Source organism: Bos indicus x Bos taurus, chromosome 16, assembly GCF_003369695.1.
Source record: "Bos indicus x Bos taurus breed Angus x Brahman F1 hybrid chromosome 16, Bos_hybrid_MaternalHap_v2.0, whole genome shotgun sequence".
In the NCBI taxonomy this organism is placed as follows: domain Eukaryota; kingdom Metazoa; phylum Chordata; class Mammalia; order Artiodactyla; family Bovidae; genus Bos; species Bos indicus x Bos taurus.
Window position 1 is genome coordinate 41,767,841 of NC_040091.1, and position 27,395 is coordinate 41,795,235.

The following is a 27,395-nucleotide window of genomic DNA, read 5'->3' on the forward strand; positions in this document are numbered from 1 at the left end:
TTTTTTACATGAATAGAACACAACCAGTCAGCCTTGTAGTTAGCACTGAGACTGATGCAGGCTCTTGAAAGCAGTCCTTCAGAAACTTCTCAGACTCATTGGGCTTAACCATATGCTGGGGAACTTGTTAAAATGCTTGTTCTGATTCAGGCTGAAGCTCAGGCCTTGATAGTCTCTATTTCTAATAAGCTCCCAGGTAATGGCTGATGCCAGTGGTCCACGGGACCACACTTTGAGTAGCAAGGATTTTAGATCTCTGCAGGTCAATACTGGATTCTCTGTGCTGACCAAAGCCTGGGATAAAACCAGCTTCTCATCACGTATGCCACCAGCTATCCACTTACAAATAGGCAGTTCAAAGCATCTCTGATGGATCTAAACAGAGTAATCATATACTTCACTGACTTTTAAGTAAATTTATCAGGTTGCTTATTTTCCACATTTTGCATCAGTCTTTAGTACTTCTGGTGACTGAAAACAGCTCCCAGTTTGTATTTCAACGTAGTTTTCTTTCCTTTATTACCAGTTGACCCAAGGCAGCTGCACTTCTGTGCAGCAGCAGATAGAGGTAAAGAACTAGGCAGGGTTGGTCCCAGCTGACTTGGTCTCTTGGCCAAGCCCATAAAGATTTGCATGCAGACCTGTGTGCATGTGCTCACATACAGCTTTGGAACACTGGCCTTTACTCCTGACATCAGCCTTTACCCACATAGGCAACTGCAAAGTAACCACTACTGAGAAAAGTTTGATGATTTAAGATGAAAGTGGTAAAATACCCCTGGGTCAGGAATGATGTTACTCTCTTGTGTGTGTTTTGTAATTGCTAGTCCCAGACCTCAGGAGGAAAAAGGCTGACACCTGGCATTCCCAAGTGTTTGCTGAGGCCACCATGCTAACACCTCACCCTGGAGGGAGGAGCTGGACAAGGAGGCCAGATGCATGTTTCCACCCAGATATTTTCAGCCTGCCTTGGTGCAGAATGTCCTTCCAGCCAGGCAGCTGCCGCCCTGCTTTAGGAAATTCGCCAGTGGTCTAGTTTGCTTCCAGGAAGTTTTGCCTTTTACCCAGGATTTGAGAAAAAGAAGGCATCTTAGTTTGTCTCACCTGAAAGAACAGATCAAGTTCAAAAACCCTAAGCAAAGTTCTCTACACCTAAAGCTCAGATTCATTTCATCGAAAGGTAAATTGTGCTTCTATGTATTCATGTGATGACAACTAGGGATTGGTATATTTGTCAGTTTTAACCAGCCTTCAAAATAATAATTTGCCACCTCAGTCACCCTTCTATTGGCTATGCTAATAGAGGATTTACATAGTACAGAAAACATAAAAGCCATTTATATATACCTCCAGCATGCCTCCAAGATTCTCAGCTGATTTCCTGTCTTATGGTAATTGATCCGGGCTTACCTTCTAAATGAATGAGCTGGCGTTCCATCAGCGTGCACCAGTGTTACAGATAAGGCAGTCAGCAGAAGGTGGGTGATGAGAGGAAACTGGAGTTTGAACAGTTGCTGTAAAACTCAGAGAATTGAGAGTTGATTATGTTTTAAATTACAAAGCAGTAGGGAAAGGCCATTGTGAGGCACATATCATGTTTGATAGATTGTGCAGTTGTTCACTAAGCCAAAATTTTTTGGAGAGCTATTTGCTACCATTTATCGAATGGTACTAATGTTAATGATCACAATAACCACCATCTACACTTGTTGGGCACTTCCCATGTGTCTGTCAGACACTGTTGTGAGCACTTTATATGTATTGATTCATTTAATCTTCACAGTAACCATGTGAGTTCAGTGCTGTCATTACCATCTCTCTTTTATGATGTGGACATTGGGACACTGAAAGGTTAAGAAATTTGTCCAATGTCAGCCAGTAGATGGAGGAGCCAAGGATGTGAGCCAGGTATGACTCCAGAGACCAGTCTCTTAACCACTGTGCTGCATTGTCTTGGCCTCACCCAAACTCAGCCTCACGTCTTTAGAGGGCGAAAGACATTAGTACTACTTCCTTGTATATGATTGACTTTTAAATACCTTGTAATATAGTGCTGCTATGCAGAGACTCACTGTGTAGGGTGGAAACCAGCAGTCTGTGGATTGAAAAGCACTTGGTGTTCCCATTTCATTCCACAGAATAAGGTCTAAAAGTCTTTGGTATCTAGTGTCACTCTTCTTTTAGTTCAGGAGTTCTCATTGTGTCAGTGAGAATCGACAAAAATTTTTAAGCTGTCTCTTACAGTATCTCTACTTCAGTTTTTGATGTACAGTAATAGTTGATGTACTGTCACTTATTGGTAACTCGTCAAAAGCTACAGCAGACTTCTGTTTCATCCCAGGAAAATGGTGGGTTGGATTAGTGGTGGTCAGGTTATGTAGCACACACAGGTCTCTTTCACTCCCTGGACGACTTCCCTTGAGAACTTCTGCTCTAACTTATCTGATCCTCCCTTAGTTTAGGGAGGATTGACCTGTCTGTTCTGCCAGAAAAATCTTTTAAGAATATATTTTAGAAGTTAAAGATTTAGTAGTTAGGGCTAGCCCAATTCAGAGAGAAGTCATTTTGATAATAAAAGCAACAATGTTTTGCTCGTTATTCCAGCTAGACCCTTTAGATGCATTTTTTCCTGGAGGAGGAAGACTTAAGACTCAGATGCCGCATACCAGTAGTTTGCCCAGAGTTTCTTCAGCAGCTGAGTGGCAGGGCCAGGATTCCAGCCAGGTGTTTCTAACTTCAGAGTAGCAGACAGACACTCACACATAGAGCACTAACTTGTGCTGAGCACTGTGCTAAGTCTGTTACACATATTAACTTAGTTAATCCTTAAAACACCCTCTGAAGTGGGGACTGTTATCCACACTTTACAGAGGAGGAAACTGAGGCACAGAAAAGTTAAGTAACTTGCCCAAGACTAGGCACCCAATACGTTACATAACTGGGATTTGAACTCAAGTTGCCGAGCTGCACAGAATGTGGCTTCTGGCCAGTACCCTCTATTACCCAGCCCCAGGGCCTGAGTCTTTCCATCCACCTCCCTAAGCTGCCCCTGCTAGTAACTCTTGGTGCCAGGAGAGCTCAGAGTTTTGAGGAAAATTGAAGGGGATTAACTGCAAAGTAAAAGTTCTATCTGTTCAGCTCCTTTTGTCTCATTCCAACATAGTGCTGTGTCCTCTGGGCTTTGTCGCACTATTGATGATGGTGCAGATCTGAGCATTTCCCCCTCCGTGTGTGACTGCACTGTCAGATGAGCCAGTGTCCCACTGCAGGGTGCCCTGGGCCCTTCCCACACTGCTGGAGGCCATTCTTAGTGTGACGATCCCCATCCACTCTGGGGTTGTGGAGCTCTCTGCTTGGCAGATAGAGTTGAGCACAGATGAGTTGTAAAACAGGCGTTCTCTATATTGTGTTATATTCCAGAGGTTGCTGCTTTTGTTTTATGACTTTAATTAAATATTACTCTTTTGTATTTGTACTCAGGGAGTTTTGTCATGAGAGGTACAATTGTATAAACCAAAGAAGTGGGATAATCATTAGATAGGCGAGGGCTCCTTACAATAGGCCCTCACAGCTGATGGTTTTCCTTTGTCGCCTGTGGTGTATAGGCCTGGGGAGCTGCCAGAAGGGTTTCCAAAGATGATTGGTTGGAATGGCTGCGGCGGCTGAGCCTGGAGCTGCTGAAGGACTCCTCGTCACCCTCCCTGCGCTCCTGCTGGGCCCTGGCACAGGCCTACAACCCGATGGCCAGGTGCGGTGTGTCAGGGCTCCCTTCTTCCCAGCTTCACATTGTGATCAAGAGGACTAGCCTGTAGAAAGCAATATATAATAATTAGTTTTTATTAACAGTAAGAGTAAAAAGGTATTTTTAATTTCGTTAACTTCTGGGGTAAAAAATAAAAAGGCAAATTGAACATGCTCTTATTATAGGAAGAAGATCCATCTTAACCTTGCTAATAGACCTTTCATTAGTAGATTTAGGTCCAAAATTTTAATTACAAAGTCATTTATAACTCTGAAAACAACTATGTAATAGTTTAATATAATCTGTTTCCAGTAGTAGTGATGTTCCAGTTACATGTGACTGCATAAGTCCCCAAGTCTTAGTGGTGTAACACAACAGTCATCTAAAATTATTTATTCTATGCACAAATCTGCAGTTTGGGCAGGAAGTGTGGGAACAGTTTGTCTCTGGCCCACCCAGTATCAGCAGGGGTATTAGTTCCGGGGCTAGAAGGTTGACCTCCAAGATGGCCCATTCATACATCTGCCAAGTTGGGGCTGACAGTTGGCCAAAGATTCAGCCCTGGCCAGGGCCTTGGTTCCTCTCCGTGTGGCCTGCTCCACGGGTTGCTTGGGCTTCCTTACTGAATACTGTCTTAATTCAGGAGTGAGTGACCGCAAAGGGACTGACACATGACACAGAAGTGCGTGGTGCTTGTACAACCTGCCTTGGGGGTCATGTAGTGTCACTTCTGCCCCATTCTGTTGTCAAAAGAAGTCACAAAGACCCACTCAGGCTCAAGGAGAGGAGACGTGGATGCCACTTTTTTATAGGGGAGTGGAAAAAGGAAATGGCAACCCACTCCAGCATCCTTGCCTGGAGAATCCTGTGGACAGAGGAGCCAGGTGGGCTGCTGTCCTTGGGTTGCACAGAGTCGGACATGACTGAAGTGACTTAGCATGCCTGCATACATTGGAGAAGGAAATGACAACCCACTCCAGTATTCTTGCCTGGAGAATCCCAGGGATGGAGGGGCCTGGTGGGCTGCTCTCCATGGGGTCACACAGAGTCAGACACGACTGAAGTGACTTAGCAGCAGCAACAGCAGCAGGATAGATCGTAGAAGAATGTGTGGAACAGGAGCTAGTGCTGCAGCCATCTTTGGAAAATAGAATTTACCTTAAAAATACTGTAAATCCTACACAGTGAATCTTAAATAGTCATTGAAAATTTGGTTTATAAAAAGTTGTAACACATGTAGATTCATGGTATAATGTATGTGAATAAAATGGAATACAAAATGGTGCAAATGTGGGATTTCAACTATTAAAAATATGTGTACCTAGGAAAAAGATTATAAAGTAATACAATAATGATTATCTCTAGGAGGATTTAAGGAGCAATTATTTTCTTTTTTTCATTATTTTCTAAGTTTTTCTACAATGGACAGTGCTTATTTGTAATGAAGCATGATTTCATTAGCTATCTTTTCATTGGCAGGAACCAAAAAAGTGAAGTATTCCATTTCACTTTCATCATCACGGCTGGTTTGCTCTTTGGAGTGTATTTAGTGGAAATAGAGATGGTCCCTGAGACTGCTACTTGGATACCATGATTTGGTTCATCTGATTTCTTTCAAATATTTTTTAATGCTTAAAAAAAATTGTTCCTAGGGAGTCTCTGTTTCCATAGTGTGCAGATTTCACATTCTCTATTTCCATAGTATGCAAAAATAGTGTTTCCTCTTGTCTGCTTCAAGTCCTTTTTGAGCACACCCTCATCCAAAAGAGGTTTGTGATAAATACACACACATGTGTCTGTCCCCTTAATGCCAAGCATGTTCATTTGGGAGCCACCGTAGCCTTGGAACTAGATCAGAAAGCTTACTTCTTAATGTACACAGGGCTTCTCTTGGTCTTCATGTTACCCTATGAATTTCAGATTTTGTTTTCTTTCATCAGATTCCAAAATTATGTATACATTGAACTGATCTAACCCTTTAAGTATGTAAATAAAAATAGATGTATAGGCGTCAGGTGCTTAAGCCCATACATTATACAGGCATATCCTGTAGTTTCCAACTCCCTCTCCACACATTCACCAAAAGCGAGAGGGTAGGATTGAAGTCCAGATGTCAGGGGTAGCAAACGTGTCCACCCAAGTGGTGCTGTAGTGGTCTTAAATAGTTGTCGTGATTCTGGGAATGGTACCCCTGCTCCCAGGTCTTCCCAAGGCCCCAGCTGTTAGAGGTTTGGCTTAGGGAATGTTTTAAGACTTACGCATTTGGGTTCTGTTTTCTGATGCTTCTCGTTTCTTAAGCTCTGTTTTCACTTTGTTTATGACCACCCAACTAAGGGTTCTGCTTATGTTTTCAAAAGCAATAGCAAATGCCTACTTCTGGTATTAGTTTTCACATTGCCTGAGAAGAAACATCCCAAGAATCATTTGAAGATGAATGTTAACTGAATCTGTTATGTCAGCTTCTATGTTAAAAGTCCCTTTCTGTCCATCCCCTCCAATGAAAAAGAGTGATGCAAACACTGTGGAGACAAGTCATTTTGTTTTGCTCTTCGTTCTCCCACTCCATCCTGCCCCCACAGTTTTCCCTGGACCTGTGCTGAAAAATTGAACAGTCACTAGAGCCACATGTGCTTATTTCAATTTAGGTTAATTAAAAGTAACTAAAACTTAAAATTCAGTTCCTTAGTCATACTTATTACTGTTCAAGTGCTCATTGACCAGTGGCTGCCATATTGGGTGGGGAAGATAGGAACTATTTCCAGCAAGTTCTGTTGGACTGCCTTGGCCTGTACAACCATTATCAGTGCCAGGAGTAGCTTGTTAAGTTGTGGCTTTGTGGCACCAATCAGAGGCAGGAGGGGCATTTCCAACATTTGTCTCCACTCCTGTCTGCCTTCAGGGATCTCTTTAACGCTGCGTTTGTGTCCTGCTGGTCTGAGCTGAATGAGGACCAGCAGGATGAGCTCATCAGAAGTATCGAGTTGGCCCTCACCTCCCAGGACATCGCAGAAGTCACGCAAACCCTCTTAAATTTGGCTGAATTCATGGAACACAGTGACAAGGTGAGCCTGTCAGGGAGCCAGCTGGCGGGAAGAGGGGAAGCACTGCATAACCCACTCTGGCCTGTGGCCTGTCTGCCATTTGTTTTCTATGCTGTGGGGTTTTGCTCTCCTCCAGGGCCCCCTGCCTTTGAGAGATGACAATGGCATTGTCCTGCTGGGCGAGAGAGCTGCCAAGTGCCGAGCATATGCCAAAGCGCTGCACTACAAAGAACTGGAGTTCCAGAAAGGTCCCACCCCTGCCATTCTCGAGTCTCTCATCAGGTAGGCCATAAACCCTTTCTCTTGATGCCTGCGTCTCACATGACCTCTCTTCTCCCACTGCCTGGTGCCAGTGTCCTGGAGGCCCTTGGAGACCTCTGCTCTGTCAAATCTGCCGTCGGGACTGCCACGTGTGTAAACGAGTTGTGGTTGCAGGTGGCCTTTCTTGGTACTCTAGCCAGAATTGTCACTTCTGTTGACCCTTAGCACTTGGGCTCCTGTTCCTTTCCAACCTGTGCTTACTTGTCCTGATGAAATCAGCCTGAAGCAGTTCTGTGACCAGAGCAGCCTAGGAAAGATAGATTTTATGTCTGGGTTAGACCGCACTCTCTGGCTTAGGAGTAGGAGCTGATTTCTGTGCCTCAGAGACCAGCCAGAGGCAGGCTAGGGTTTTATTGACTAAATATATTGGTACCTGAGTCTTCCTCTGTGGAGTGTGAATGTAAAAGGCAGAGCCATGTCTGAAATCCAGTGGTCTTTTCCTCTCATTTGCTATGTTCTCTCATAAGGTTGTTTTGAGTCTTCTGGGTATGGAAAAAATAGGTTGTTTAATAAATTTTTCACTGTTATGAAATTACAAGCAGCCTTAAATGTTAGCTCCACAGCTCCTAGAGAATTGTTTACTTCCCCTAATGATTATCGGAGAATATTAACTCCGAGATCTAATTATCTTCATGTAAATGCTAACATGGTAGATTATTTCACTACAAATAGTTTAGGAAAACTCATGCAGCTAATCAGGACCTCCACTGTGGCTGAAACAGCCTGCTGTGAGTGGCGCTCCCTTCATTTGTAAGGATAATCAAATAACAAGTTCTCTGCTAGCTCTGCTTTTGAGTAGATGCTAAACTCTGTTCCTTTGAGTGCTTTACAAAGTGACCAAAAAGAAATAGAAGCGTGTTTTTGCCCAAATAAATTGGACTTGGAGAGAATGCTGATTTCTAAAATACCACACAGGAACGTTTATAAATGTGCCATCCTATGGGTAGGCCTCAGTTTCAAATTAGGCAGAAGCGGACACCTTCCTTCCTTCCTTCCGTCTCTGGCTTATATAATGCAATCTTGCTTCAAAACTGGAAGAAGACCCCATAGCTGAATATTGTGACTTAACATTAAGTAACTAGTTTTTGAACATTAATTTCCTTGCTTGCCTTTTTCTGTTTGATACCTCTCTGAAACTTCCCTCATCCAAGCCCCAGTTTTTTCCATATTTGAGACAATCACTGAAGCATTAGTGTTTATGCAGATATGTAGTAGAAGATGTAGTCAGAGGCCTGGAAAAGTGTTCCAGAAGGTCATTTAACTTCTTAAAGCCGGTGTAATTGAAAATGTTGTTGTTGAGTCGCTGAGTCGTTCCTGACTTTTGCGATCCTCTGGACTGTAGCCCGCCAGGTCCTCTGTCTATGGGATTTCCCAGGCAAGAGTACTAGAATAGGTTGCCATTTCCTTCTCCAGTAATTGAAAATACATCCTTGGAATTGCCTGCAGATTGATACTGGCTCTAAGAAAACAAACAAAAACCTCTGGTCCCAGTGAAGCCAGGGCCTCTACACTCTGGTTGGTTCCAAGTCAGGTTCAGCTCAGCTCAGCCCTTCAGTTGGTTTCCTGTATCTTCCCAATACCCATCTTTTTTGTTTCTGCTTGTAGCTTTTCCTGCTAAATTTGTAAAACTGCTTTTTCTCAGCACAATTGCCACGTTATGCCGTCATATTCAGTGAAGAAAGTTTTAAGAAACATCCTTAAGCTGCTTATTCAGAAGTTGCTCTCGGCGTTACCCCAGTCCTCACAGACACTCCTCCCATGGCCCAGACCCTCCTCCACGACTTTGGTTTTGTCTTGGAGGCATTACTGGTCACTAAGAGGTTGGGTTCCCTTCCATACAGAGCTCAAAGCTCAATTCCTGGCCCACCTGTATCACATTGCAGACATCTTACCTGTTTTTTCTACTGCCCAACTCCCTTCTCTAATTTTATTTTTCCTTCTGTTACTTTCTCTTTAGCATTTGTCATTTATTTTAAAGTTTAGTATATACGTTTGAGTCAACTGCCTTAAATTCTTTTTGAAGCAATCAGATTAATCGTACACAGAAACATCTTTGCACAATTGATTCTTAGTTTTTATTTTTGTTATAAAAAGCTGTCCTGTGCTGACAGTACTGTTCTCTTGCTGCTGGATCAGTCTGTCGTCCTGCCTGTTGAAATTTTTATCCACCTGCTCTAGGACACATTAAATCCACATGTAATCCCCAAACTAGGGCCTACAAACTCTCAACGCTGTTATGTATCAGTGAGTATAACTGCTTCTTTGGGGAGCAGAGAGTTAAATGAGTATTTAGGTACTTTGAAACACACGTGCTCCTGTACTTATACATGTGCACAGTTTTTACTTGGTGTATTAGCATTAGGATAAGATCTGGTGTCCTCCTCATTCTTAGTTCATTCAGGACAGTGTAACAAATTACCATAGGCCGCGTGGCTTGAACATCATTTATTTTTCACAGTTAGGAGAAAAATCTAGAACCTGGGAAATCCAAAATCAGGGTGCCAGCATGGTTGGGTTCTGGCAAGACCCTCTTCTGGGACGTTGGTTGCTCTGTGTGTCTTCCTGGGGTCTTTTTATAAAGGCACTAATCCCTTTCATGAGGGCTCCACACTCATGGCCTAATCCCCTCCCAAAGGCTCCCGTCTCCAAATGCCATCACACTGGGAATTAGCCTTCAAAATATGAATGGGGGATTGGGGGGTGCATCAGGGAGATGCAGATTCTGTCCACAGCACCTGCTTCTCTTTCTCCACCCAAAATAGAAGACAGGGTCTGATCAAAACTGGTGCTCTCACTGCCCAGCCCCTGACATGTTATCCCATTTTAAGACAATTTTCTGATTGAGAAAATTCCAGTGCTTACAATTGGCATCAGCTCTGCCAACTGCCCATCAGTCCTGTTCTCTTTCACACCCTTTGTACCTTCTCTCGTACACCCTGGAGGGTGTGTCAGAACACAGTGCTCTTTCCCTTCAGGAGAGCTGAGCTCTCCTTTTTGTGCTTCTGTCCTCTTGAAGGTAGAGGCTGTGCTGTGCTCACCTTCAAGTCCTTGGAATCCATGTCACCCTGCCCCCGACAAAATGTTTTAAAAGTGACCATTACTGTCAGAACCTGCACCTCTGTGGGTTACCTTCTGTGTTTTCCTTCCACCTGCTTTCCCTCATCTCAGACATTTTCCCAGAAGGGTGAGGTAAACCGCAGGTGCTAAATTAGAGCTTCAATGTTTTGGTTTTTGTTTTTGTACGGTGACTTTTTTTTTTTTCAACATTAACCTTGCCACAAAAAGGTTTTTATTTCACTTATTCAATTTCATATCTATATAAATATGAGTCAATTTCAGGAACTATAGGTTTTGATTGATATAGGTACTTTGTCCCCCCAACTATCTTGAGGAATGATTTACAAATATAATTGTATATATTTAAATGTATACCATAATGATTTGATATGCATTATAGAATGATTACTAAGATCAACATAACCACCTCACATGGCTAATTTTTTTATGTGTGGTGAGAATGCTTAAGATCTACTTTCAGCAGATTTCAGATATACAAAACTGTTTTGTTAGCTATAGTCACCATGCTGTGCATTAGATCCTAAAAACTTACTCATCTTATAACTGAAAGTTTGTGCCCTTTGACCTATATCTCCACATTTTCCCATTCTCCTGTCCCCTGACAACAACCATTCTAGTCTCTATTTTTATGAAATCACTTTTAAAAACATGACTTTGCATGTGTGATACTATATGTTATTTGTCTTTCTCTGTCTTATTTTACTTAGCATAATACCCTCCAGATTCATCCATGTTGTCACAAATGGAAGAATTTCTTTCTTTGTGGCTGAATAATAGTCCATTGTTTATATTATATATGTGTGTATATATTTACACACACACGTGCTATTTATTTATTTGTTTTTGGCTGTGCTGGGTTTTTGTTGCTGTGCGGGCTTTTCTCCAGTTGTGGCAAGCTGGGACTATTCTACATGGCGGTGCGCAGACTTCTCATTGCAGTGGCTTCTCTTATTGCAGAGCTCAGACTCTAGGGTGCACGGGCTTCAGTAGTTGTGGCTCCCAGGCTCTAGAGCACTGGCTCAATAGTTGTGATACATGGGCTTAGTTGCTCTGAGGCATGTGCGATCTTCTTGGATCAGGAATTGAACCCATGTCTCCTGCATTGACAGGTGGATTCTTTACCTCGGAGCCACTAGGAGAGCCTAAAGTACATTTGGGGCTGTTTCCATCTCTTAGCTATTGTGGATAATACCGCAGTGGACATGGGAGTGCAGATATCTCTTCAAGACAGTGATTTTTGTTTTCTTTGAATATGAACCCAGAACTGAAAAATTGCTGGATCACATGGTAGTTCTGTTTTCAATTTCTTGAGAAACTGCCAGACTGGTATAGTGGTTATACCAGTTTACATTCCCACCAACAGTTCCCTTTTCTCCAGTTCCTTGCCAGCACTTATTATCTTTTGTCTTTTTAATAATGATCATCTTCCCAGATGTGAGTTGGTATCTCACTGTGGTTATGCTTTGCATTTCCCCAGTGATTAGTGACGTTGAGTGCTTGGTCATGTACCCATTGGCCGTTTGAATGTCTTCTTTGGAAAAATGAACTGTTTAGGTCCTTTGCCCATTTTTAAACTGGATTATTTGCTTTTTTGCTATTCAGTCATGTAAGTTCTTTATATATTTTAAACATTAACCCAGGGATTATGGTTTACAGATATTCTTCTCCTATTTTGTAGATTTTCAGTTTTTTTTATTGTTTCCCTTTCTGTGCAGAAGCTTTTTAGTTTGAGGTAGTCCCACTTACTTATTTTAGTTCTTGTTGCCTAGAGCCTCCGTTTTCTTTAGTTGTGGGGTATATAGTTTATGAGAGAGAATTACTAGCTACTTCTACCCCAATCATCTTGTGCTCTTCCTTCTCTTCATCTCCTTCTAATCATTTTCTCCTCTCTCCAAGCAGCACTGTGCCCGCTTCTGAGCATCTCAGATCCCTTGCCTGCTTCAAGAAGTTTCTGTCTGACTGCCTGTCCCATAGGAAGCCCTGCTTCAATATACTTATTCTCTACTCACTTTACTTCTTTGAAAATCCTGATGATCTTGTTTTTAAGGTCAAGTGGGTTCCCAACAATCAAAGGACCCTAGGTACATTAGAAAATAGTCACTTAGAGAATTATGCTTACCTTACCCTGACTGGTTCAAGGGAATAGTTCTTTTTGGGAAAGAAAAATTACTTCCTGAAGGTCAAAATTATTTGACATCTGTGATGACTAAAGATATTTTTTTCCCTCTGTGTATGTAAGTTTGCTCAGGTAGAAAGTAGGAGTGTTGCTTTGCAGAATATTTTGAATCCAGGCAATGGCCCCAGCCTCTGGGGGGGTCAGGTGGGTAGACCAGAGTCTGACCTCGTCCAGCTCCTGCTGCCCTTTCTCTCCCTTGCTTTTCTGTCTTCAGCTTCCTGCTCCTCCCTGGGTATCCCTGAAGACTGCAGCACACCCAGAGTCTCTTTCTCATAGCTCACTCTGATTTTTCACTTAAAACTTTTCACCATGCCCTCAGTGGTAATAGTAATCATTTTAAAAGGAACAAGATTTAAAAGAGTTTATTGTGGAAGGAAGAAAAAAACTGAATGTTGAAAACAAACTACAGTATTTTATTTTTACAAAGCAAAATGCTTATTTATATGCAGCATGAATTATTTATTAACCATGGTGCCATTTACTTTCCTGTTTCAGCCATTTTTTTATAGATGAGATAAAAGAGGAAGCTTTTTGATCCCTTTTCTCATAAAGTAAATAAAAATAGATGTATCTGTATTGACTGAGAAAATTTTAAGTCAGTTTTGTGCGAGTGTCCACAGGGACTTATCTTCCCCTCCAGCTGAGCTCCTGCCAGCACTGGGCTTACTCCCTGCCTCTCAGTGCTGTGCCTGATCCAGGCTGAGCAGGGGAGGTGCTCAGAGACCAGTGCAAGGCCCAGAACCCTGGAGCTTCCTCCGGTCAATTCCAACTTGGGTCCATTCACCTCCAGCCGAACAATTTTTGTCTTTTTTTAAAAAAAAAGTGTGTAGACTGAAGGTAATTTCATTGGGTTTAAAAATAGAAACCCCTCGCCCCCACCACCCCCTTCACTCCTTTCTCTAACACCCAAGAGAATCAAAGCAATATGGTTCATTTTCTGCCCTCACATCACCTCGGCCTCAGGCAAAATGGCTAAAATGAACTCACAATTGTTTTTCCTCCACAGAAAAATTGTGTGGAAAAGAGAAGCTGCTGCTACGTCAGGGATCACAGGCAGGGAGCCCCCTCAGGCCAACCCCCTGAGAAGTGTGTGTTTGGACCTGGTGCATTTGAATACTTCCTCCCACTTACTTTAACATTCTCAGCACCGAGTCCTGTTCTCCTAAGAGACCACCCTCTCCTTGAAGATGATGGGCCACTTCCCGTCCCTCCCCTTTCTAGACTCCCTCCCTCTCCTCTGCCCTTTTCCCAGCCTCTGGTTTCTCCAGTCCTCCTCCAGAGCAGGCCCCTTTCTACGGCTGGAAGTCTTCCGGGCGGATTTTCATCTCCACTCGTTTGAGGGAGTAACTGGAGCCGTGCCAGCCATACCAGGTGATGCCATCCAGGTGCTTGTTGTGCTCCCCGAGGCGATAGTAGACGCCATTGAGGTTGGAGTCTGTGCAGCAGTTGTACCAGTATCCACCTGCGATGGGAAACAGTCAGTCCTCTGGTGTCCTCAGAGACCACTGACACCCTGGGCAGCAGGGATGTACTGAAGCCATTAGGGTCAGTGTCACAAAGGAGTACAAAGCCAGAAAACTGACTGTGCAGCTATAAATCCACTTTCTCCTCCACCAGGACTGTGGCCCTGCCTCTGAACTCCCCGCTCCAGACCCCGACTCTCACCTTTGCGGAGCTGGGCACACTTGTCCAAGCAGTTGTCGTTGTCCTTGTCCTTGGTGCTGAAGGCTGTGTTGTTGTGATAGATGAGGGCGTCATTCCCCACGTCGCCGCTGTAGTTCCCCAGGAAGAGGCGATAGCTGTTCAGTTCATTGCCCAGAACAAAGTGGCTGTACTCGGCGTAGCGCATGTTGCCCTCCCAGTCCTGTCAGGGGAGGCAGAGCCTTAGAAAAACTGGCAGGGCCTCCTGTCATACCACCCTGCCCCTCTTCTCTCTCTCTAGCTGCAGCCATATGTCTTCTTACTGCAGGGAACGTAGCAAGACTTTACTTGTCTGTCTCTAGTTTAACACACTAACCTGGGAATCGGACAGCAAGAATCCTAGATCACACTTCCCTCCTGAGTCCCCATATGGCTTGATTAGTCTCTCTTTCTCTTCCCCTTCATTCTCTCTTCCGCTGTCTGTGAAGTATAGACCTGAGTTTTGCTGTATCCTACTCTGAGGTGTCATAAGAGTAACTTGAGAATATAGTGACGCTTCAGGGCCTTTAAGGAAGATCACTAACTGACATCAATAAGGTTTGCTTGCAGAGGTCCTTATATCCCAGGCCAGGGCAGGGAACAGTCTTTCAGCCCAGCTGACTATTGGATTCCTCTGCTCTGGCCTGAGTCTGGCCTCTCCTGTACCTGCAGTCTCACTTTTATGAAAAATACAGGGGTAAAAAAAAAAACCTATTCTTCCTCAACTGTCCTACAACCTGCAAGAAAACCATCATAGCAAGTATCCCAGCCGATGGTGGAAAGGAGTAGGAATGACACCCCGGAGTTGTGCAGAGTTGGGCGTGGCAGCCCTGGTCCAGTCCTGGGGACTGCGCCTTGTGCTCACCTGCATCTCCACACGCAGCCGGGTGGGCCGCCTGGAGAGCCGGTGGATGTGGTCATTCCCCAGCCAGAAGTCCCCACGGATGCTGCCAAAGCCCTGCTTGTACTGCTTCCAGTCCCGGTAGAAGGAGACGAGGCCACTCTTCCGTCTCTGAATGATGGTCCAGCCGCCGCCTGAAGTCTCCATGTCACAGAACACCTGGAACGGAGGGGACGCCCTGGTCAGGACCCGCCGAGACAGGCGACAAGCCTGAGCACGGCTTCTCATCTTCTCTTGCCCCCAGAGTTGATGGACATATGCCCTTCCACAGCCACTGGCTCACTAGGTAGCAATTCTCCCCAGTATTGGCAAGCTGGGCAGGCTGGTGATTTGCTGAGAAAGATCAGAATTGAGGATGAGAGCAAGTGCACGTAGTTTGAAGGGAAAGCATCCAGGTCCTCTGACATGCTCCCTACATGTTCTCTGTTTCTCCTCCCCAAAGAGTAACTGCCGTAGGCCGTGGCAAGACTTCACAGCACGTAGGTTGTGGTGAGAACGTGATCTAACCACATCAGAAGGATTAGTATTTGGTTGGTAGTGATTTGAAGGAGCCAAACAGATGGCTGGACTTTTTCCCCCTGTAAATGGAGTGTTTAGATCGCTCTCTGGTATTTGGTGTGCTTGCGTCCCTGTCTTGAGTTTCCCGCTCTTTAGACTGACTAGCCCTGCTGTCCCCAGCCTTTGAGTAGGTAGAGAAGAGCTGACAACCCAGGCAGTGGGCTGCGACGGCCTCACCTCCAGTTCAGGGCTGCCCAAGAAGTCGTCAGGAGGAAGCTTATATACTCCAGAGATGCGGTAGTTCTTCTGGTAGAGGGATGAGCAGTCGTAGATGGCATCTGCAGGAGTGAGCCACAGGGTGAGCATCCAGGCCCAGGCTCCAGGGCTGGCCGCACCCCTGCTGCATCTACACTGAAAGTTTAAAAGGGAGACTTCCTTCTGCCACAAAATTCATAGGAGTGTTCATTGCTGCCAGTGTCCAGACTTGGGAGACATGGATATCAGGAGATCTGGAATAGGTATGTGTTGGCCTGAATGGTGGTAGGGCTGAGAGGTAGGGAAGCCCTTCACCTGAGTTACACAGCAGTACAAATATGCTTAAGGTTTGTGCTGAAGTAAATTATCCTGCTGTGGTTCTAGGGTATGAATTCTGGAGTCTTTATAATGCGTGAGGGCCACTAACAGATGCTACTGTTTAATGGATTCAGCTTCTGGGACAGCAGACCTCTATTCCCAGAAAAGTCATGAGAATCTCAGAGGGTTTGGTTTTATTGTTTCTCTGTTTGTTTGTTTTGTTGTTTTTCAGAGGTAATGGCTACTGCTTACCAGATCCCTTATTAGCAAAGATTTATAATTTTATCTTCTCCACCTTAATTCAACACTGCTCGACAAATGAAAATGCAAACAGTCTAAGGAACCCCTGCAGGCCTTCTCCTGGCACTGTTATTAAAACAAGGAAATGAGAGCTTTGGGCAGGCTGGCTTTCTCCCTCTGGTTGATTTTAATGTTTCCTCAGTTGCCCTGGGGGCTAGTGCCTTACGAGGGATTGTGTCTCCTGTTCTGAATATCAGAGAGCACTGTGGAAGGGACAGCCTTTCCAAATAGGATCAGAAAGCAGAAACCCTCGCCTGGCCAGAAGATGCTCCCTGCCTCTCTGTCTGGGAGTTCTTTTTTTGGTGATCACTGCACTCAGCCTTCAAGAAGAGGACACGGTTGCAGATGGTGACTCTTCCATGGTGGGAATTGTTTGAGGCAGAGTGCTTTGCAGAGGGGAAATGGGAGACCCTTGTCTTCGCCATCAGAGTTCTTCACTTCCTGTTACTGCTCTCTCCAAGGGGCTAACTCCTTACAGAATGTAAAGGTGCCCCCACATCTGCTAGTAGAGAAGGGAAGTAAGGAATGAGGGCCTGGGCAGTAGAAGGATGAGGCCCGGCAAGGGAGCTGCAGTTGACGCCCAAGAAGCTCCTTGACCTGTTTGGAGGTGGTTCAGGTCAGGTTCCTCTACCTTCCCTGGTCACCTGCATATCTGTTTCGTCTCACAGACCCAAATCAGGACTCACTTGTCTGAAAAATGACCTGAAAATACCTTTCTTGTCCCAAGCTGAGAGTCAGGAAGTACATACTGAGAAAGTGATTTACACAAAATTTTTAGGCTTAATTTCCAGTTAAAACTTTTTCTTCATTTGAACTAAGGATTACCAGTGACTTACTCTGTTCTTGTATCAGTAAGAAGTGACATATCTATTGACTCTGCTCCTCGTAACTAATAATTTGCAGATATTTTCAGAAAACCAAATTTCTGTCTAAACGAATTCACCTGGCCTGTCTGAGCCAAGCTAAGTAGAAACTAAGAATTGTTTTGCAAAAGAAAAGAGTAGTAAACATATCTTACTTTGGGCCTACTAAAAAATGCAAATTTCAGCATTTCGTTTTCCTGTATGACTAGGGACAATTTTGAGATTGTGGGGGGAAAAAAATAGAAATGTAGAATTGAGGAACCTTGAGGAACCAGTCCTTTTTAAACACAAAGGACTCCTTAGATGCCCTGGGCAGTGTCTGTGCACTTAATTCTGAGCCAATGAGAAGAGTGAGATTGGCCAATAGGACAACCAAGTTCCATTATTGCCCAGCCCACTAAATCCCAGGAACCCAAGAAAACTGTTTTTGGTAAAAACTTTGCTTCTAGAGATGTTATGATTTTGGTGTTTGTTCCTCCTTCCTTGGGACTGAGGGGACAGCCAGTCAGCTCTGGGCAAGGAAATGGACTAATCGGGAATATGTGAGCTCTAAGACTTGCTGTGTGACTCTGGGCAGACCGCCTGATCTCTCTGTGCTCCAGGATGGCGATTCATACCTTCAGTATGCCGAAACATTGCCGGAGTAAAGAGAGACCTGGGTAAATTTACAGCATCTTAGGAATCAAAAGAAATACTTTGTAAGCCTTTGCAAAAGAGAAACTAGAGCTGGTGGCACATACCCAAGAAACTAAATTCCATGAGCAACCCCAGGGAGCATTCTGACCACATCACCTAGAAGCAGGGCTGCAGACGGGAGGCACTCAGCTGTGTGAGTGGGAGGTGGCGAGCAGCGTGAGGCTGCGTCCTCCTTACCTGCCGAGGTCTGGGTGACCGTCTGCGCTGCCTGCAGCTGCATAATGCCGATCTGGTTGTTCATCTCGGAGTACTTGCTCTCGGCCTCAGTGAGCCGCGTCTCCATGCTCTTGGCGCTGCTTTCCAGCTCCATCACCTGCATGACCACGCTGACCCAGTCCCTCTCCTGCTTCTTGCCCAGGTCGCTCAGCAGGCTGCTCAGGTTGGCGATCTGGGCCTGGAGCGCCTTTGCCTCCTCACAGCAGGTGGCTGCGGTGAGCTCTGCTGGGGTCTTGCGCTTAGGGGGCTTCTGTGGCCAAACTGGGTGGCTGACAAAGGCCACGAGGAAAATGCAGAGCCACGCCACGGCCGAGAGAGTCTTTTTCAGCATCTTTCGTGGGCCTGGGTGAGGAAGGAGGTTCTTCCTCGGGGGAACCTAGCTATGCCCAGCTGAGGTGTGCAAAACTGTGGCAGATTAAAACCTAAGACTTTCACTCGTGATGGACTTACCAGTTTGCTGTTCTCTCTCTCCTTGCTCTTTCTTAGCCTTTCTCAAAACTCGCGTTTTTGAAAGTGCAGCTCAGTTGGGTAGCCCGTAGCTTTTCTTCCCAAGTCTGAATGCTCAACAAACTGAGCATCTTAAATATTGTTTGCTGCTGCACCTCCACCCCTACCATGGCCGAGCATGGCGCTTTAGCCCCTCCCAGCTCATCTGGGAGGGTCAGGTGCCTGTTGAGTGAAGTCAGTGCAAACTTAGGCCAGAGGAGGGGAGGGGAGAGACAGGGGCGCGTCTTTCTTTCCCTGCCTGCACAGTCTCTGAGCCGAGACCAGAGGGCTGAGTTCGTGTGTTTCCAGTTTTGCCTATTAGATTGTGCCCCTGCCAGCCACTGGCTCAGCTCTATCAGTGAGCAGGGCAGGGTCAGAAGAATTTCCAGATTCCATTCTAAAGGTTACATAACCACGGGGTGAGCACAAGGTAGGCAAAGAGAGTGGGGATAAGACTCTCCACTCACCCCGGGAGACCTGTTAATGCAATCCATGCTGTTTATACGCGGTTCTAGTCTATTTTGGCATCCTTCTGAGTGTGCTTTTAACAAGGCTGGTTATTCCTTTCTCTGATCAGCATTCAGTGTTTTACAAAACCTTCTTTTGGCTAGGATCTAATGCCATCTCTCATTTGAATATTTCCAACCTAGAAAAAGCTTTAGAAATAGGAGGATAGAGTAAAGTTCTTAGGAAGTGAAAAAGGACTTTGTAGTTTGTACTCACAGGGTTTACCCAGTTGTCTGTCTTTTTACATACTTTCTCCTTCAATAAGGAGAGGGTCAGTGTTAGCCTCTTGGCACAGGTGTGTCAGCAATGACAGTGGGGCAGAAACGCAGGGCATGATCCCTACAGGACTTGTTACCTGTGTGGGCATCCGCATGTCCACGGTCTTCAGGCAGATCAAGACACAGGCCCAGCCACAGCCCAGGTTCTGGAAAGTTAAAACATAGAGAAAAGAATCCCCATGGCCTAATAATGCACGTCTAGAGTCTCATTTCCCTTTTCCTGTGGAATATGGTTTCCAGATTCATTATATATGATCTATATCCCTGAAAATAGGGATATTGTAATCTTTTGTGTCTGTATTTAAAGGAGATTCCTCCTTTGAAAACAAATGGGAAAAAAGACTGGGTTTTCAGCACATTTTAAGTCTTTAAAATGAGCTTTTCACTAAGAATGTAAACAAAGGTCCCTCTCTCTGTACATGGTAACTGTCTTTGGAACATACGCTTGTCATTTCCAGGTACAGTTGTTGTATGTTCTGTGGCTATTCCGTGTGGGCCCTTCACACACAAGCGTGAGGCCTGGCCTCAGGCTCTCCTTACTGCCGTGACCCCCAGAGCCCTTTTCTAGTCAGGGCTTCTGCTTCTCCGAAAGTCATTACTTTTCAGGCAGCTGGAGTTACCAGACACTTTTTTTTTCCCTAGTAAATCAAAAAGGAGGAGTGGATCAGGTGGATCAGGGTTGGTTTGCTTACTGCCTGTCTTCTGTGCCTGCCTAAGAGTGAGGGTGCTGCTGGCGCCCTGTGGCAGTTGTCACTCTGCTCAAAAGGGCTTGTTCAGCATTGGCGCCATCAGCCCACCCCTGCCCTCTCTTGGCATATGTCTGGCCTTAGCTCATGGTGTTCACTTCACTGTGGTGAACCTGGCCACGACCACCAGGTTCACCAGGGTCTGCTAAACTCCACTGGCATCTTCAAGATGATCTCCTACCCAGCAAACGACCCTGAGCTCAAACCATGTGTCACACACTCCTGTGCCGCATCACACGTGACCCTGCCATCTTGGTAGAGAACATCCTGGAAGAAAGGTGCTTTGCAGCTTTCTGGCCAGCTTTCTGTTTATTCTTTCCAGTAGCCACTTCCCCTGCCCAAACAGAAAAAATGTTATGAATAGATTTTCATATCTGGGTAGAAAATGAATCAGTTCAGTTCCGTCGCTCAGTCGTGTCCGACTCTTTGCAACCCCATGGACCACAGCGTGCAGGTCTCCCTGTCCATTGCCAACTCCTGGAGTTTACTCAAACTCCCGTCCATCGAGTTGGTGATGCCATCCAACCATCTCATCCTCTGTCATCCCCTTCTCCTGCCTTCAATCTTTGCCAGCATCAGGGTCTTTCCCAATGAGTCAATTCCTTGTATCAGGTGTCCAAAGTATTGGAGTTTCAGCTTCAGCATCAGTCCTTCCAATGAATATTCAGGACTGATTTCCTTTAAGATGGACTGGTTGGATCTCCTTGCAGTCCAAGGGACTCTCAAGAGTCTTCTCCAACACCACAGTTCAAAAAGCATCAGTTCTTCGGTGCTCAGCTTTCTTTATAGTCCAAGTTTCACATCCATGCATGACTACTGGAAAAAACATAGCTTTGACTAGATGGACCTTTATTGACAAAGTAATGTCTCTGCTTTTTAATATGCTGTCTAGGTTGGTCATAGCTTTTCTTCCAAGGAGCAAGTGTCTTAATTTCATGGCTGCAGTCACCATCTGCAGTGATTTTGGAACCCAAGAAAATAAAGTCTTCCACTGTTTCCCCATCTATTTGCCATGAAGTGACGGAACCACATTCCACAATCTTAGTTTTCTGAATATTGAGTTTTAAGCCAACGTTTTCACTCTCCTTTTTCACTTTCATCAAGATGCTCTTTAGTTCTTCTTCACTTTCTGCCATAGGGTGGTGTCATCTGCATATCTGAGGTTATTGATATTTCTCCCAGCAACCTTGATTCCAGCTTGTGCTTCATCCAGCCCAGAGTTTCTCATGATGTATTCTGCATATAAGTTAAGTAAACAGGGTGACAATATACGGCCTTGACATACTCCTTTCCCAATTCGGAACCAGTCTGTTGTTCCATGTCCAGTTCTAACTGTTGCCTTCTGACCTGCATACAGATTTCTCAAGAGGCAGGACAGGTGGTCTGGTATTCCCATCTCTTTAAGAATTTTCCACAGTTTGTTGTGGTCCACACAGTCAAAGGTTTTGGTGTAGTCAATAAAGCAGAAGTAGATATTTTTCTGGAACTCTCTTGGTTTCTCGATGATGCAAAGATGTTGGTAATTTGATCTCTGGTTCCTCTGCCTTTTCTAAATCCAGCTTGAACATCTGGAATTTCACAGTTCACGTACTGTTGAAGCCTGGCTTGGAGAATTTTGAGCATTATTTTACTAGTGTGTGAGATGAATGCAATTGTGCAGTAGTTTAAGCATTCTTTGGCATTGCCTTTTTGGGGATTAGAATGAAAACTGACTTTTTCCAGTCCTGTGGCCACTGCTGAGTTTTCCAAATTTGGTGGCATATTGAGTGCAGCACTTTCACAGCATCATCTTTTAGGATTTGAAATAGCTCAACTGTAATTCCATCACCTCCACTAGCTTTGTTCATAGTGATGCTTCCTAAGGCCCACTTGACTTCACATTCCAGAATGTCTGGCTTTAGTCTGGTGATCACACCATTGTGATTATCTGGGTTGTGAAGGTCTTTTTTGCATAGTTCTTCTGTGTATTCTTTTTAAGCACCTCTACTTAATATCTTCTGCTTCTGTTAGGTCCATACCATGTCTGTCCTTTATTGAGCCCATCTTTTTTGTTTTGTTTTGTTTTTCAATTTTTTTGTGTGTCTTGTAAATTTTATTTTTAAACTTTACAATATTATATTAGTTTTGCCAAATATCGAAATGAATCCACCACAGGTATACCTGTGTTCCCCATCCTGAACCCTCCTCCCTCCTCCCTCCCCATACCCTCCCTCTGGGTCGTCCCAGTGCACCAGCCCCAAGCATCCAGTATCGTGCATCGAACCTGGACTGGCGACTTGTTTCATACATGATATTATACATGTTATTGAACCCATCTTTGCATGAAATGTTCCCTTGGTATCTCTAATTTTCTGGAAGAGATCTCTAGACTTTCCCATTCTGTTATTTTCCTCTATTTCTTTGTACTGATCGCTGAGGAAGGCTTTCTTATTTCTCCTTGCTGTTCTTTGGAACTCTGCATTCAAATGGGTATATCTTTTCTTTTCTCCTTTGCCTTTCGCTTCTCTTCTATTCACAGTTATTTGTAAGCCCTCTTCAGACAACCATTTTGCCTTTTTGCATTTCTTTTTCTTGGGGATGGTCTTCATCCCTGCCTCCTATACAGTGTCAGGAACCTCTGTCCGTAGTTCTTCAGGCACTCTGAAGTCATTCATATTAGCAACCTGTGGAGTAATCCTTTCCAGGAAAGGTAGGAACTTTTAGCATGAGTACCTCCTCTCTGACATCTCTTTTCTGGAAACTTATTTCTAACATAAGGCATAAAAGTTGGAGACAGAAGCTTTTTTATTTGAAGATTTTCTTAAATTATCTAAACTGCCCAAATCTCAATCCTCCCCCTCCCCCGCCCTGCTCCTTTGAGAAAAATAGCTAATTAGGCATATATCCCATGCCAGAAGATCTATTCTCCAAAACATCCACAACCCTAAATGTCCTAGATTCTGAATTGCTAAAAGAAGGAAAAATAAGTCCTTGTTTTGAGTACAGCTAAGCCAGTAGAGAAAACCAGAACAAATGTGGAAGACTGGAGTGGTTTTCCCTTCTCTGAGAGGCTTTTAATCCTTTCTTTGCCGTTCGGTGAACAAAGTGGCCATAAGAAATGGAAATTAATTAAGAAAATATGAAAAACCTGGGTTGGACACTGTACAGTTTTTCCACTTCTCCATTTTTCTGGTGGTGAAAGAGGGTCAGCTTGGTGCTCCCGGGAAAGATGTTTATAAAAATAAAGCTTATGGGGATTTCCCGGGCAGGCCAGTGGTTAAGACTCTGTGCTCCAAATATAGGGGGCTTGGGTTTAATACCTGGTCAGAGAACTAAGATCCTGCGTGCCACAGGGCACAGCCAAAAAAACCAACCAACCAATCAATCAATCTTACATTCTTGGCTGTGCCACTTGGGCTGGCACCAAGGACTGGAGGTATCTGAGCAGCCTGGGGAATCCAAAGCTCAGAAGGGCCTAGAGGTGGTCTTTCCTTATACCCCAGTGTGTGGACTTCCTATCTCATTTTCTTGAAAATGTTCCTATTGGAGAGACTCCTTGTTTTTCAGTGTATTCCTGCCCCAGCCTGCTCTTACACCATGCTTCCTGACTGGTGAGGGAGGGACAGCTGCCCTCAGTGCCAGACTCTCAGTTTGTTGAATGAATACATCTCAGAAGAACCTGCCTTGTTCCTAGTTGAATTGTGTGCTCATGGTCATGTTTTACTTGTGAAATCTTCTAATGAGCCACAGCTGCCTTTCTACATGTGGCCATTTAATCCTGACCTATCTACCACTTAGTCCTATTTCTTTTTCAGCACAAAGCCCAGGTGCATCACAGAAGGTATGGCCACCTCTTCCCTAAGCCTCCTAGTAACTGCCTCTCATACCTAGGGTGTGGGCTTCCCACGTGGCACAGTGATAAAGAATCTGCCTGCCCATAATGCAGGAGACACAGGAGACATGGGTTTGATCCCTGGGTCTGAAAGATCTCCTAGAGAAGGGAATGGCTATCCATTCCAGTATTCTTGCCTGGAAAATCCCTTGGACAGAGGAGCCTGGCAGGCTACAGTCCATGGAGTCTCAAAGAGTCGGACACAACTGAGCTCACACACATGCACCCACGAGTGCACCCTGGACTTAGCAGAAACCATTTCTTTCAGGCCTCCTCTTAGAGGCTACCATGTAATTATAGCGCTTAGCACAAAAAGTCTGTCTCTGACCCCTTTTAGGAATTTGAAGCTTCATGTGTCTCACAGGCTAGTTGGAGAGACAGACGGCTGAACTGCAGGGCTCTTTGACAGGCTGGAGTGGAGGACACAGCAGAGGGGGGAATGCCCAACCCAGATGAGGTTCTGGACAGCCCGATACCCAGAGTTTGTGGTGTTTTTGTTTTTATTTTTGTTTTGTTTTTTGAGGAAGAAGTAGCCAGAGATTGGAGAGAACATCCTGAGGCAAAGTGTAGCTGTATGAAAAGCCTGGGCTTATACAATCTAAGTAGTCAAGAGTGGCATGGGGGGCGAGAAGGAAGAGGAGTGGTGGCTGGAATGAAAGCTGGAGGGGTGGAGGGGCACCGGGCCCCCAGGCCCTTGTATTCCAGAGACAGGGGCTGTGGGAGAAAGCCAGGAAGCTTTTACTTCTTGCTTTGTTTTCTTGAGTCTCACCAGAACAGTGGCTCTTTGTAGTTGCCAAACAAGATTTTTAACTGGAAGTTGGTGGCTTAGAACATTGGAATTTCTTAACATTGTAATGCATTCATATTAAATGCCCAGGAGGGCTCATCTGGCTTGAGGATTAAGGAAGCAGTATCTGAAGGACTTCTAAGTCTTAGGTCTAGAATCAGATAAATCTGGGTTCTAATCCCCTCTCATCACTTGATAAGTTATATGACCCCAGGGCAACTTAACCTCTGAGTTGACCACTCTATGAAATGGGATAAAAACTATAACTACTCCTGACTTCCCTGATGGTCCAGTGGTTAGGATTCCATGCTTCCACTGCAAGGGGACCAGGTTCAGTCTCTGGTTGGGAAACTAGGATCCTTCATGCCGTACAGTGTGGCCCCCCAAAAAAATGTTCGTTAAAATTATAACTACTTTGTTTTGCAGGGTTTTTGTGAAGACTAAGTTAAATATAGCAAAAGATTAAAAATAGCTGAGGCATTTTTGAAAAAGAAAAATAAATTTGGAGGCATTACCATACTAGGGTTCAAGATTTATCTTAAAGCTGCAGCCAGTGACTAGGTCAATGTGGTATCGGCACAGGGTAGACGAGCAGATAAATGGAGCAGGTGTGAATGTCCCGCGATAGAGCCGCACATTTGTGAGCTCTTGGTTTATGACAGAAGAGTGAGCTCTGCTGAGTCGACTCCCTAGCCTCGTGGGGGATAAAGGTTCTTGGCCCTCACCCCATACCACACCCAAACCTCAAGTTCTGGAGATTTACATTATAAATCTGAAAACAGGAGCACTTCCAGAAGATAACATAGGAGATTATTTTCAGCATTTGGGGGATAAGCAAAGATTTCTTAAAGAAGATTTGAAAAACACTAACCATAAAGGAAAACTTTATCAAATGTAATATAGGGAGTCATCTCTTTTCACTGGAAACCATCATGAAGAGAGTGTAAAGGTAATGAGGTATTTCCTGTACATTCCTCTGTGTGTACTATATCCAGAGTATATATAGAACTCTTGTCAAACAAACAGACAAAAAGCAGCCAGTTAAAAAGATGGGCGCAAGATGTGAACAGGACTTATTTCACAAAAGATTATATCCAAAAGGCTGGTCAACACATGAAAAACTGCTCAAGCTCATTAGTCATTATGGAAGCTCAAATTTAAAACTATAAGATGCAACTTACAAAGCAGCCAAAATGGCTAAAAGGGGAAACATTGAATCCCAAGTGTTTACAAACATGTGGAGCGTCTGAGATTCCTGTACCCTCCCACTTACAATGGCCATTTGTCAGTAGCTTCTGAAGCTAAACATGCCCTGAAACCCAGCAGTTCTACTGCGAGGTTTGTTTCCAACGGAAATAGGAGCAAAGACACAAACAAGAATGTTTGTGGTAACGTCAGTAGCCCCAAACTGAGGACAACCTAAAACCTCCATCGACAGTAAGATAGTTCGCTTGTGGTGGGTTCATACAGTGACTATTCAGCAAAAAAAGACAAGCTGCCATGGCATGCAGCAACGTGGATGTATCTCGTAAATGTAATGACGAGTATTTATATAGAGTTCAAAACCTGGTGAAACTAACGAGTTGGGTCAGGAGTGAGATAGTTGCTACCTCTGAGGATGAGGAGGGAAGCTGTGATGGGAAAAGGCTTGAGTGCTTCTGCGGTGCTGGCAGTGTGTTCTGTTACTTGGTTTGGTTGGTAGTTATAATGGTAACTTCACTTTGTGATAATTTATCAAGCTGTACAATTAAGTGTATACTTTCTTGTATGTTGTACTTCAGTCCGAAAGTTTCTTTAAAAATAGATAATGCCCCTAAAACACTTTTTTAAATTAGATTGACATATAGTTGATTAAAGCGCTGTGTTATTTTCTGCTTTATACAGAATGACTCAGTTATACATATATGTATTCTTTTTCATATTCTTTTCCATTATGGTTTATCACAGAATATAGACTACAGTTCTATATGGGCTTCCCTCATAGCTCAGTTGGTAAAGAATCCGCCTGTAATGCAGGAGACTCCGGTTCTATTCCTGGGTTGGGAAGATCCGCTGGAGAAGGAATAGGCTATCCACTCCAGTATTCTTGGGCTTCCCTTGTGGCTCAGCTGGTAAAGAATGTGCCCAATGTGGGAGACCTGGGTTCGATGCCTGGGTTGGGAAGATCCCCTGGAGAAGGGAGAGGCTACCCACTCCAGTATGCTGGCCTGGAGAATTCCAGGGACTGTGTTGTCCATGGGGGTCGCAAGGAGTTAGACACGACTGAGTGACTTTCACTCACTCCCTGTGCTATACAGTAGAACCTCGTTTATCCATCCCATATGTAATAGGTTGCATCTGCTACTCCCAATCTCCCAATCTTTCCCTTCCCCAGAACCTCCCCTTGGCAGCCACAAGTCTGTTCTCTATGTCTGTGAGTCTGTTTCCACTTATGTGTGTTGTATTTTAGATTCCATATATACATGTTATCATATTGTATTTGTATTTCTCTTTCTTACTTTCCTTGGGGCTTCCATGGTGGCTCAGATGGTAAAGAGACTGTCTGCAGTGCAGGAGACCCAGGTTCAATCCTTGGGTCAGGAAGATCCTGTAAGAGAAGGAAATAGCAACCCACTCCAGTATTCTTGTCTGGAAA

At 44.5% G+C, this 27,395-nt stretch overlaps 2 protein-coding genes across 2 annotated transcripts in view; one reads left to right on the plus strand and one right to left on the minus strand.

The window, feature by feature from the left end:
• The window catches only part of MTOR (mechanistic target of rapamycin kinase), a 123,609-nt gene that overhangs the window by 42,135 nt on the left and 54,079 nt on the right, over positions 1-27,395 (plus strand). Inside the window, exons 26-28 of the mRNA XM_027564914.1 lie at positions 3,606-3,748; positions 6,642-6,804; positions 6,920-7,065. Of these exons, the coding sequence (XP_027420715.1) occupies positions 3,606-3,748; positions 6,642-6,804; positions 6,920-7,065 (452 nt within the window). The remainder of the gene's footprint in view (positions 1-3,605; positions 3,749-6,641; positions 6,805-6,919; positions 7,066-27,395) is intronic.
• ANGPTL7 (angiopoietin like 7) lies at positions 12,705-19,073 on the minus strand. Its single transcript, XM_027564916.1, has 5 exons — positions 18,047-19,073; positions 15,675-15,775; positions 14,904-15,098; positions 14,024-14,222; positions 12,705-13,820 (listed from the first exon to the last, which is right to left on the minus strand). The coding sequence occupies exons 1-5, from the start codon at positions 18,414-18,416 to the stop codon at positions 13,651-13,653; spliced, it is 1,035 nt and encodes a 344-aa protein (XP_027420717.1). The 5' UTR covers positions 18,417-19,073; the 3' UTR covers positions 12,705-13,650.

Coding starts and splice junctions, on each gene's coding strand:
- ANGPTL7 (XM_027564916.1), bottom strand. CDS start 18,416: ATGCTGAAAAAGACTCTCTCGGCCGTGGCGTGGCTCTGCATTTTCCTC. Junction 15,099..15,674: donor TGGGCAGCCCTGAACTGGAG/GTGAGGCCGTCG, acceptor CCTCCGTTCCAG/GTGTTCTGTGACATGGAGAC. Junction 14,223..14,903: donor GGCTGCGTGTGGAGATGCAG/GTGAGCACAAGG, acceptor CTCCCCTGACAG/GACTGGGAGGGCAACATGCG.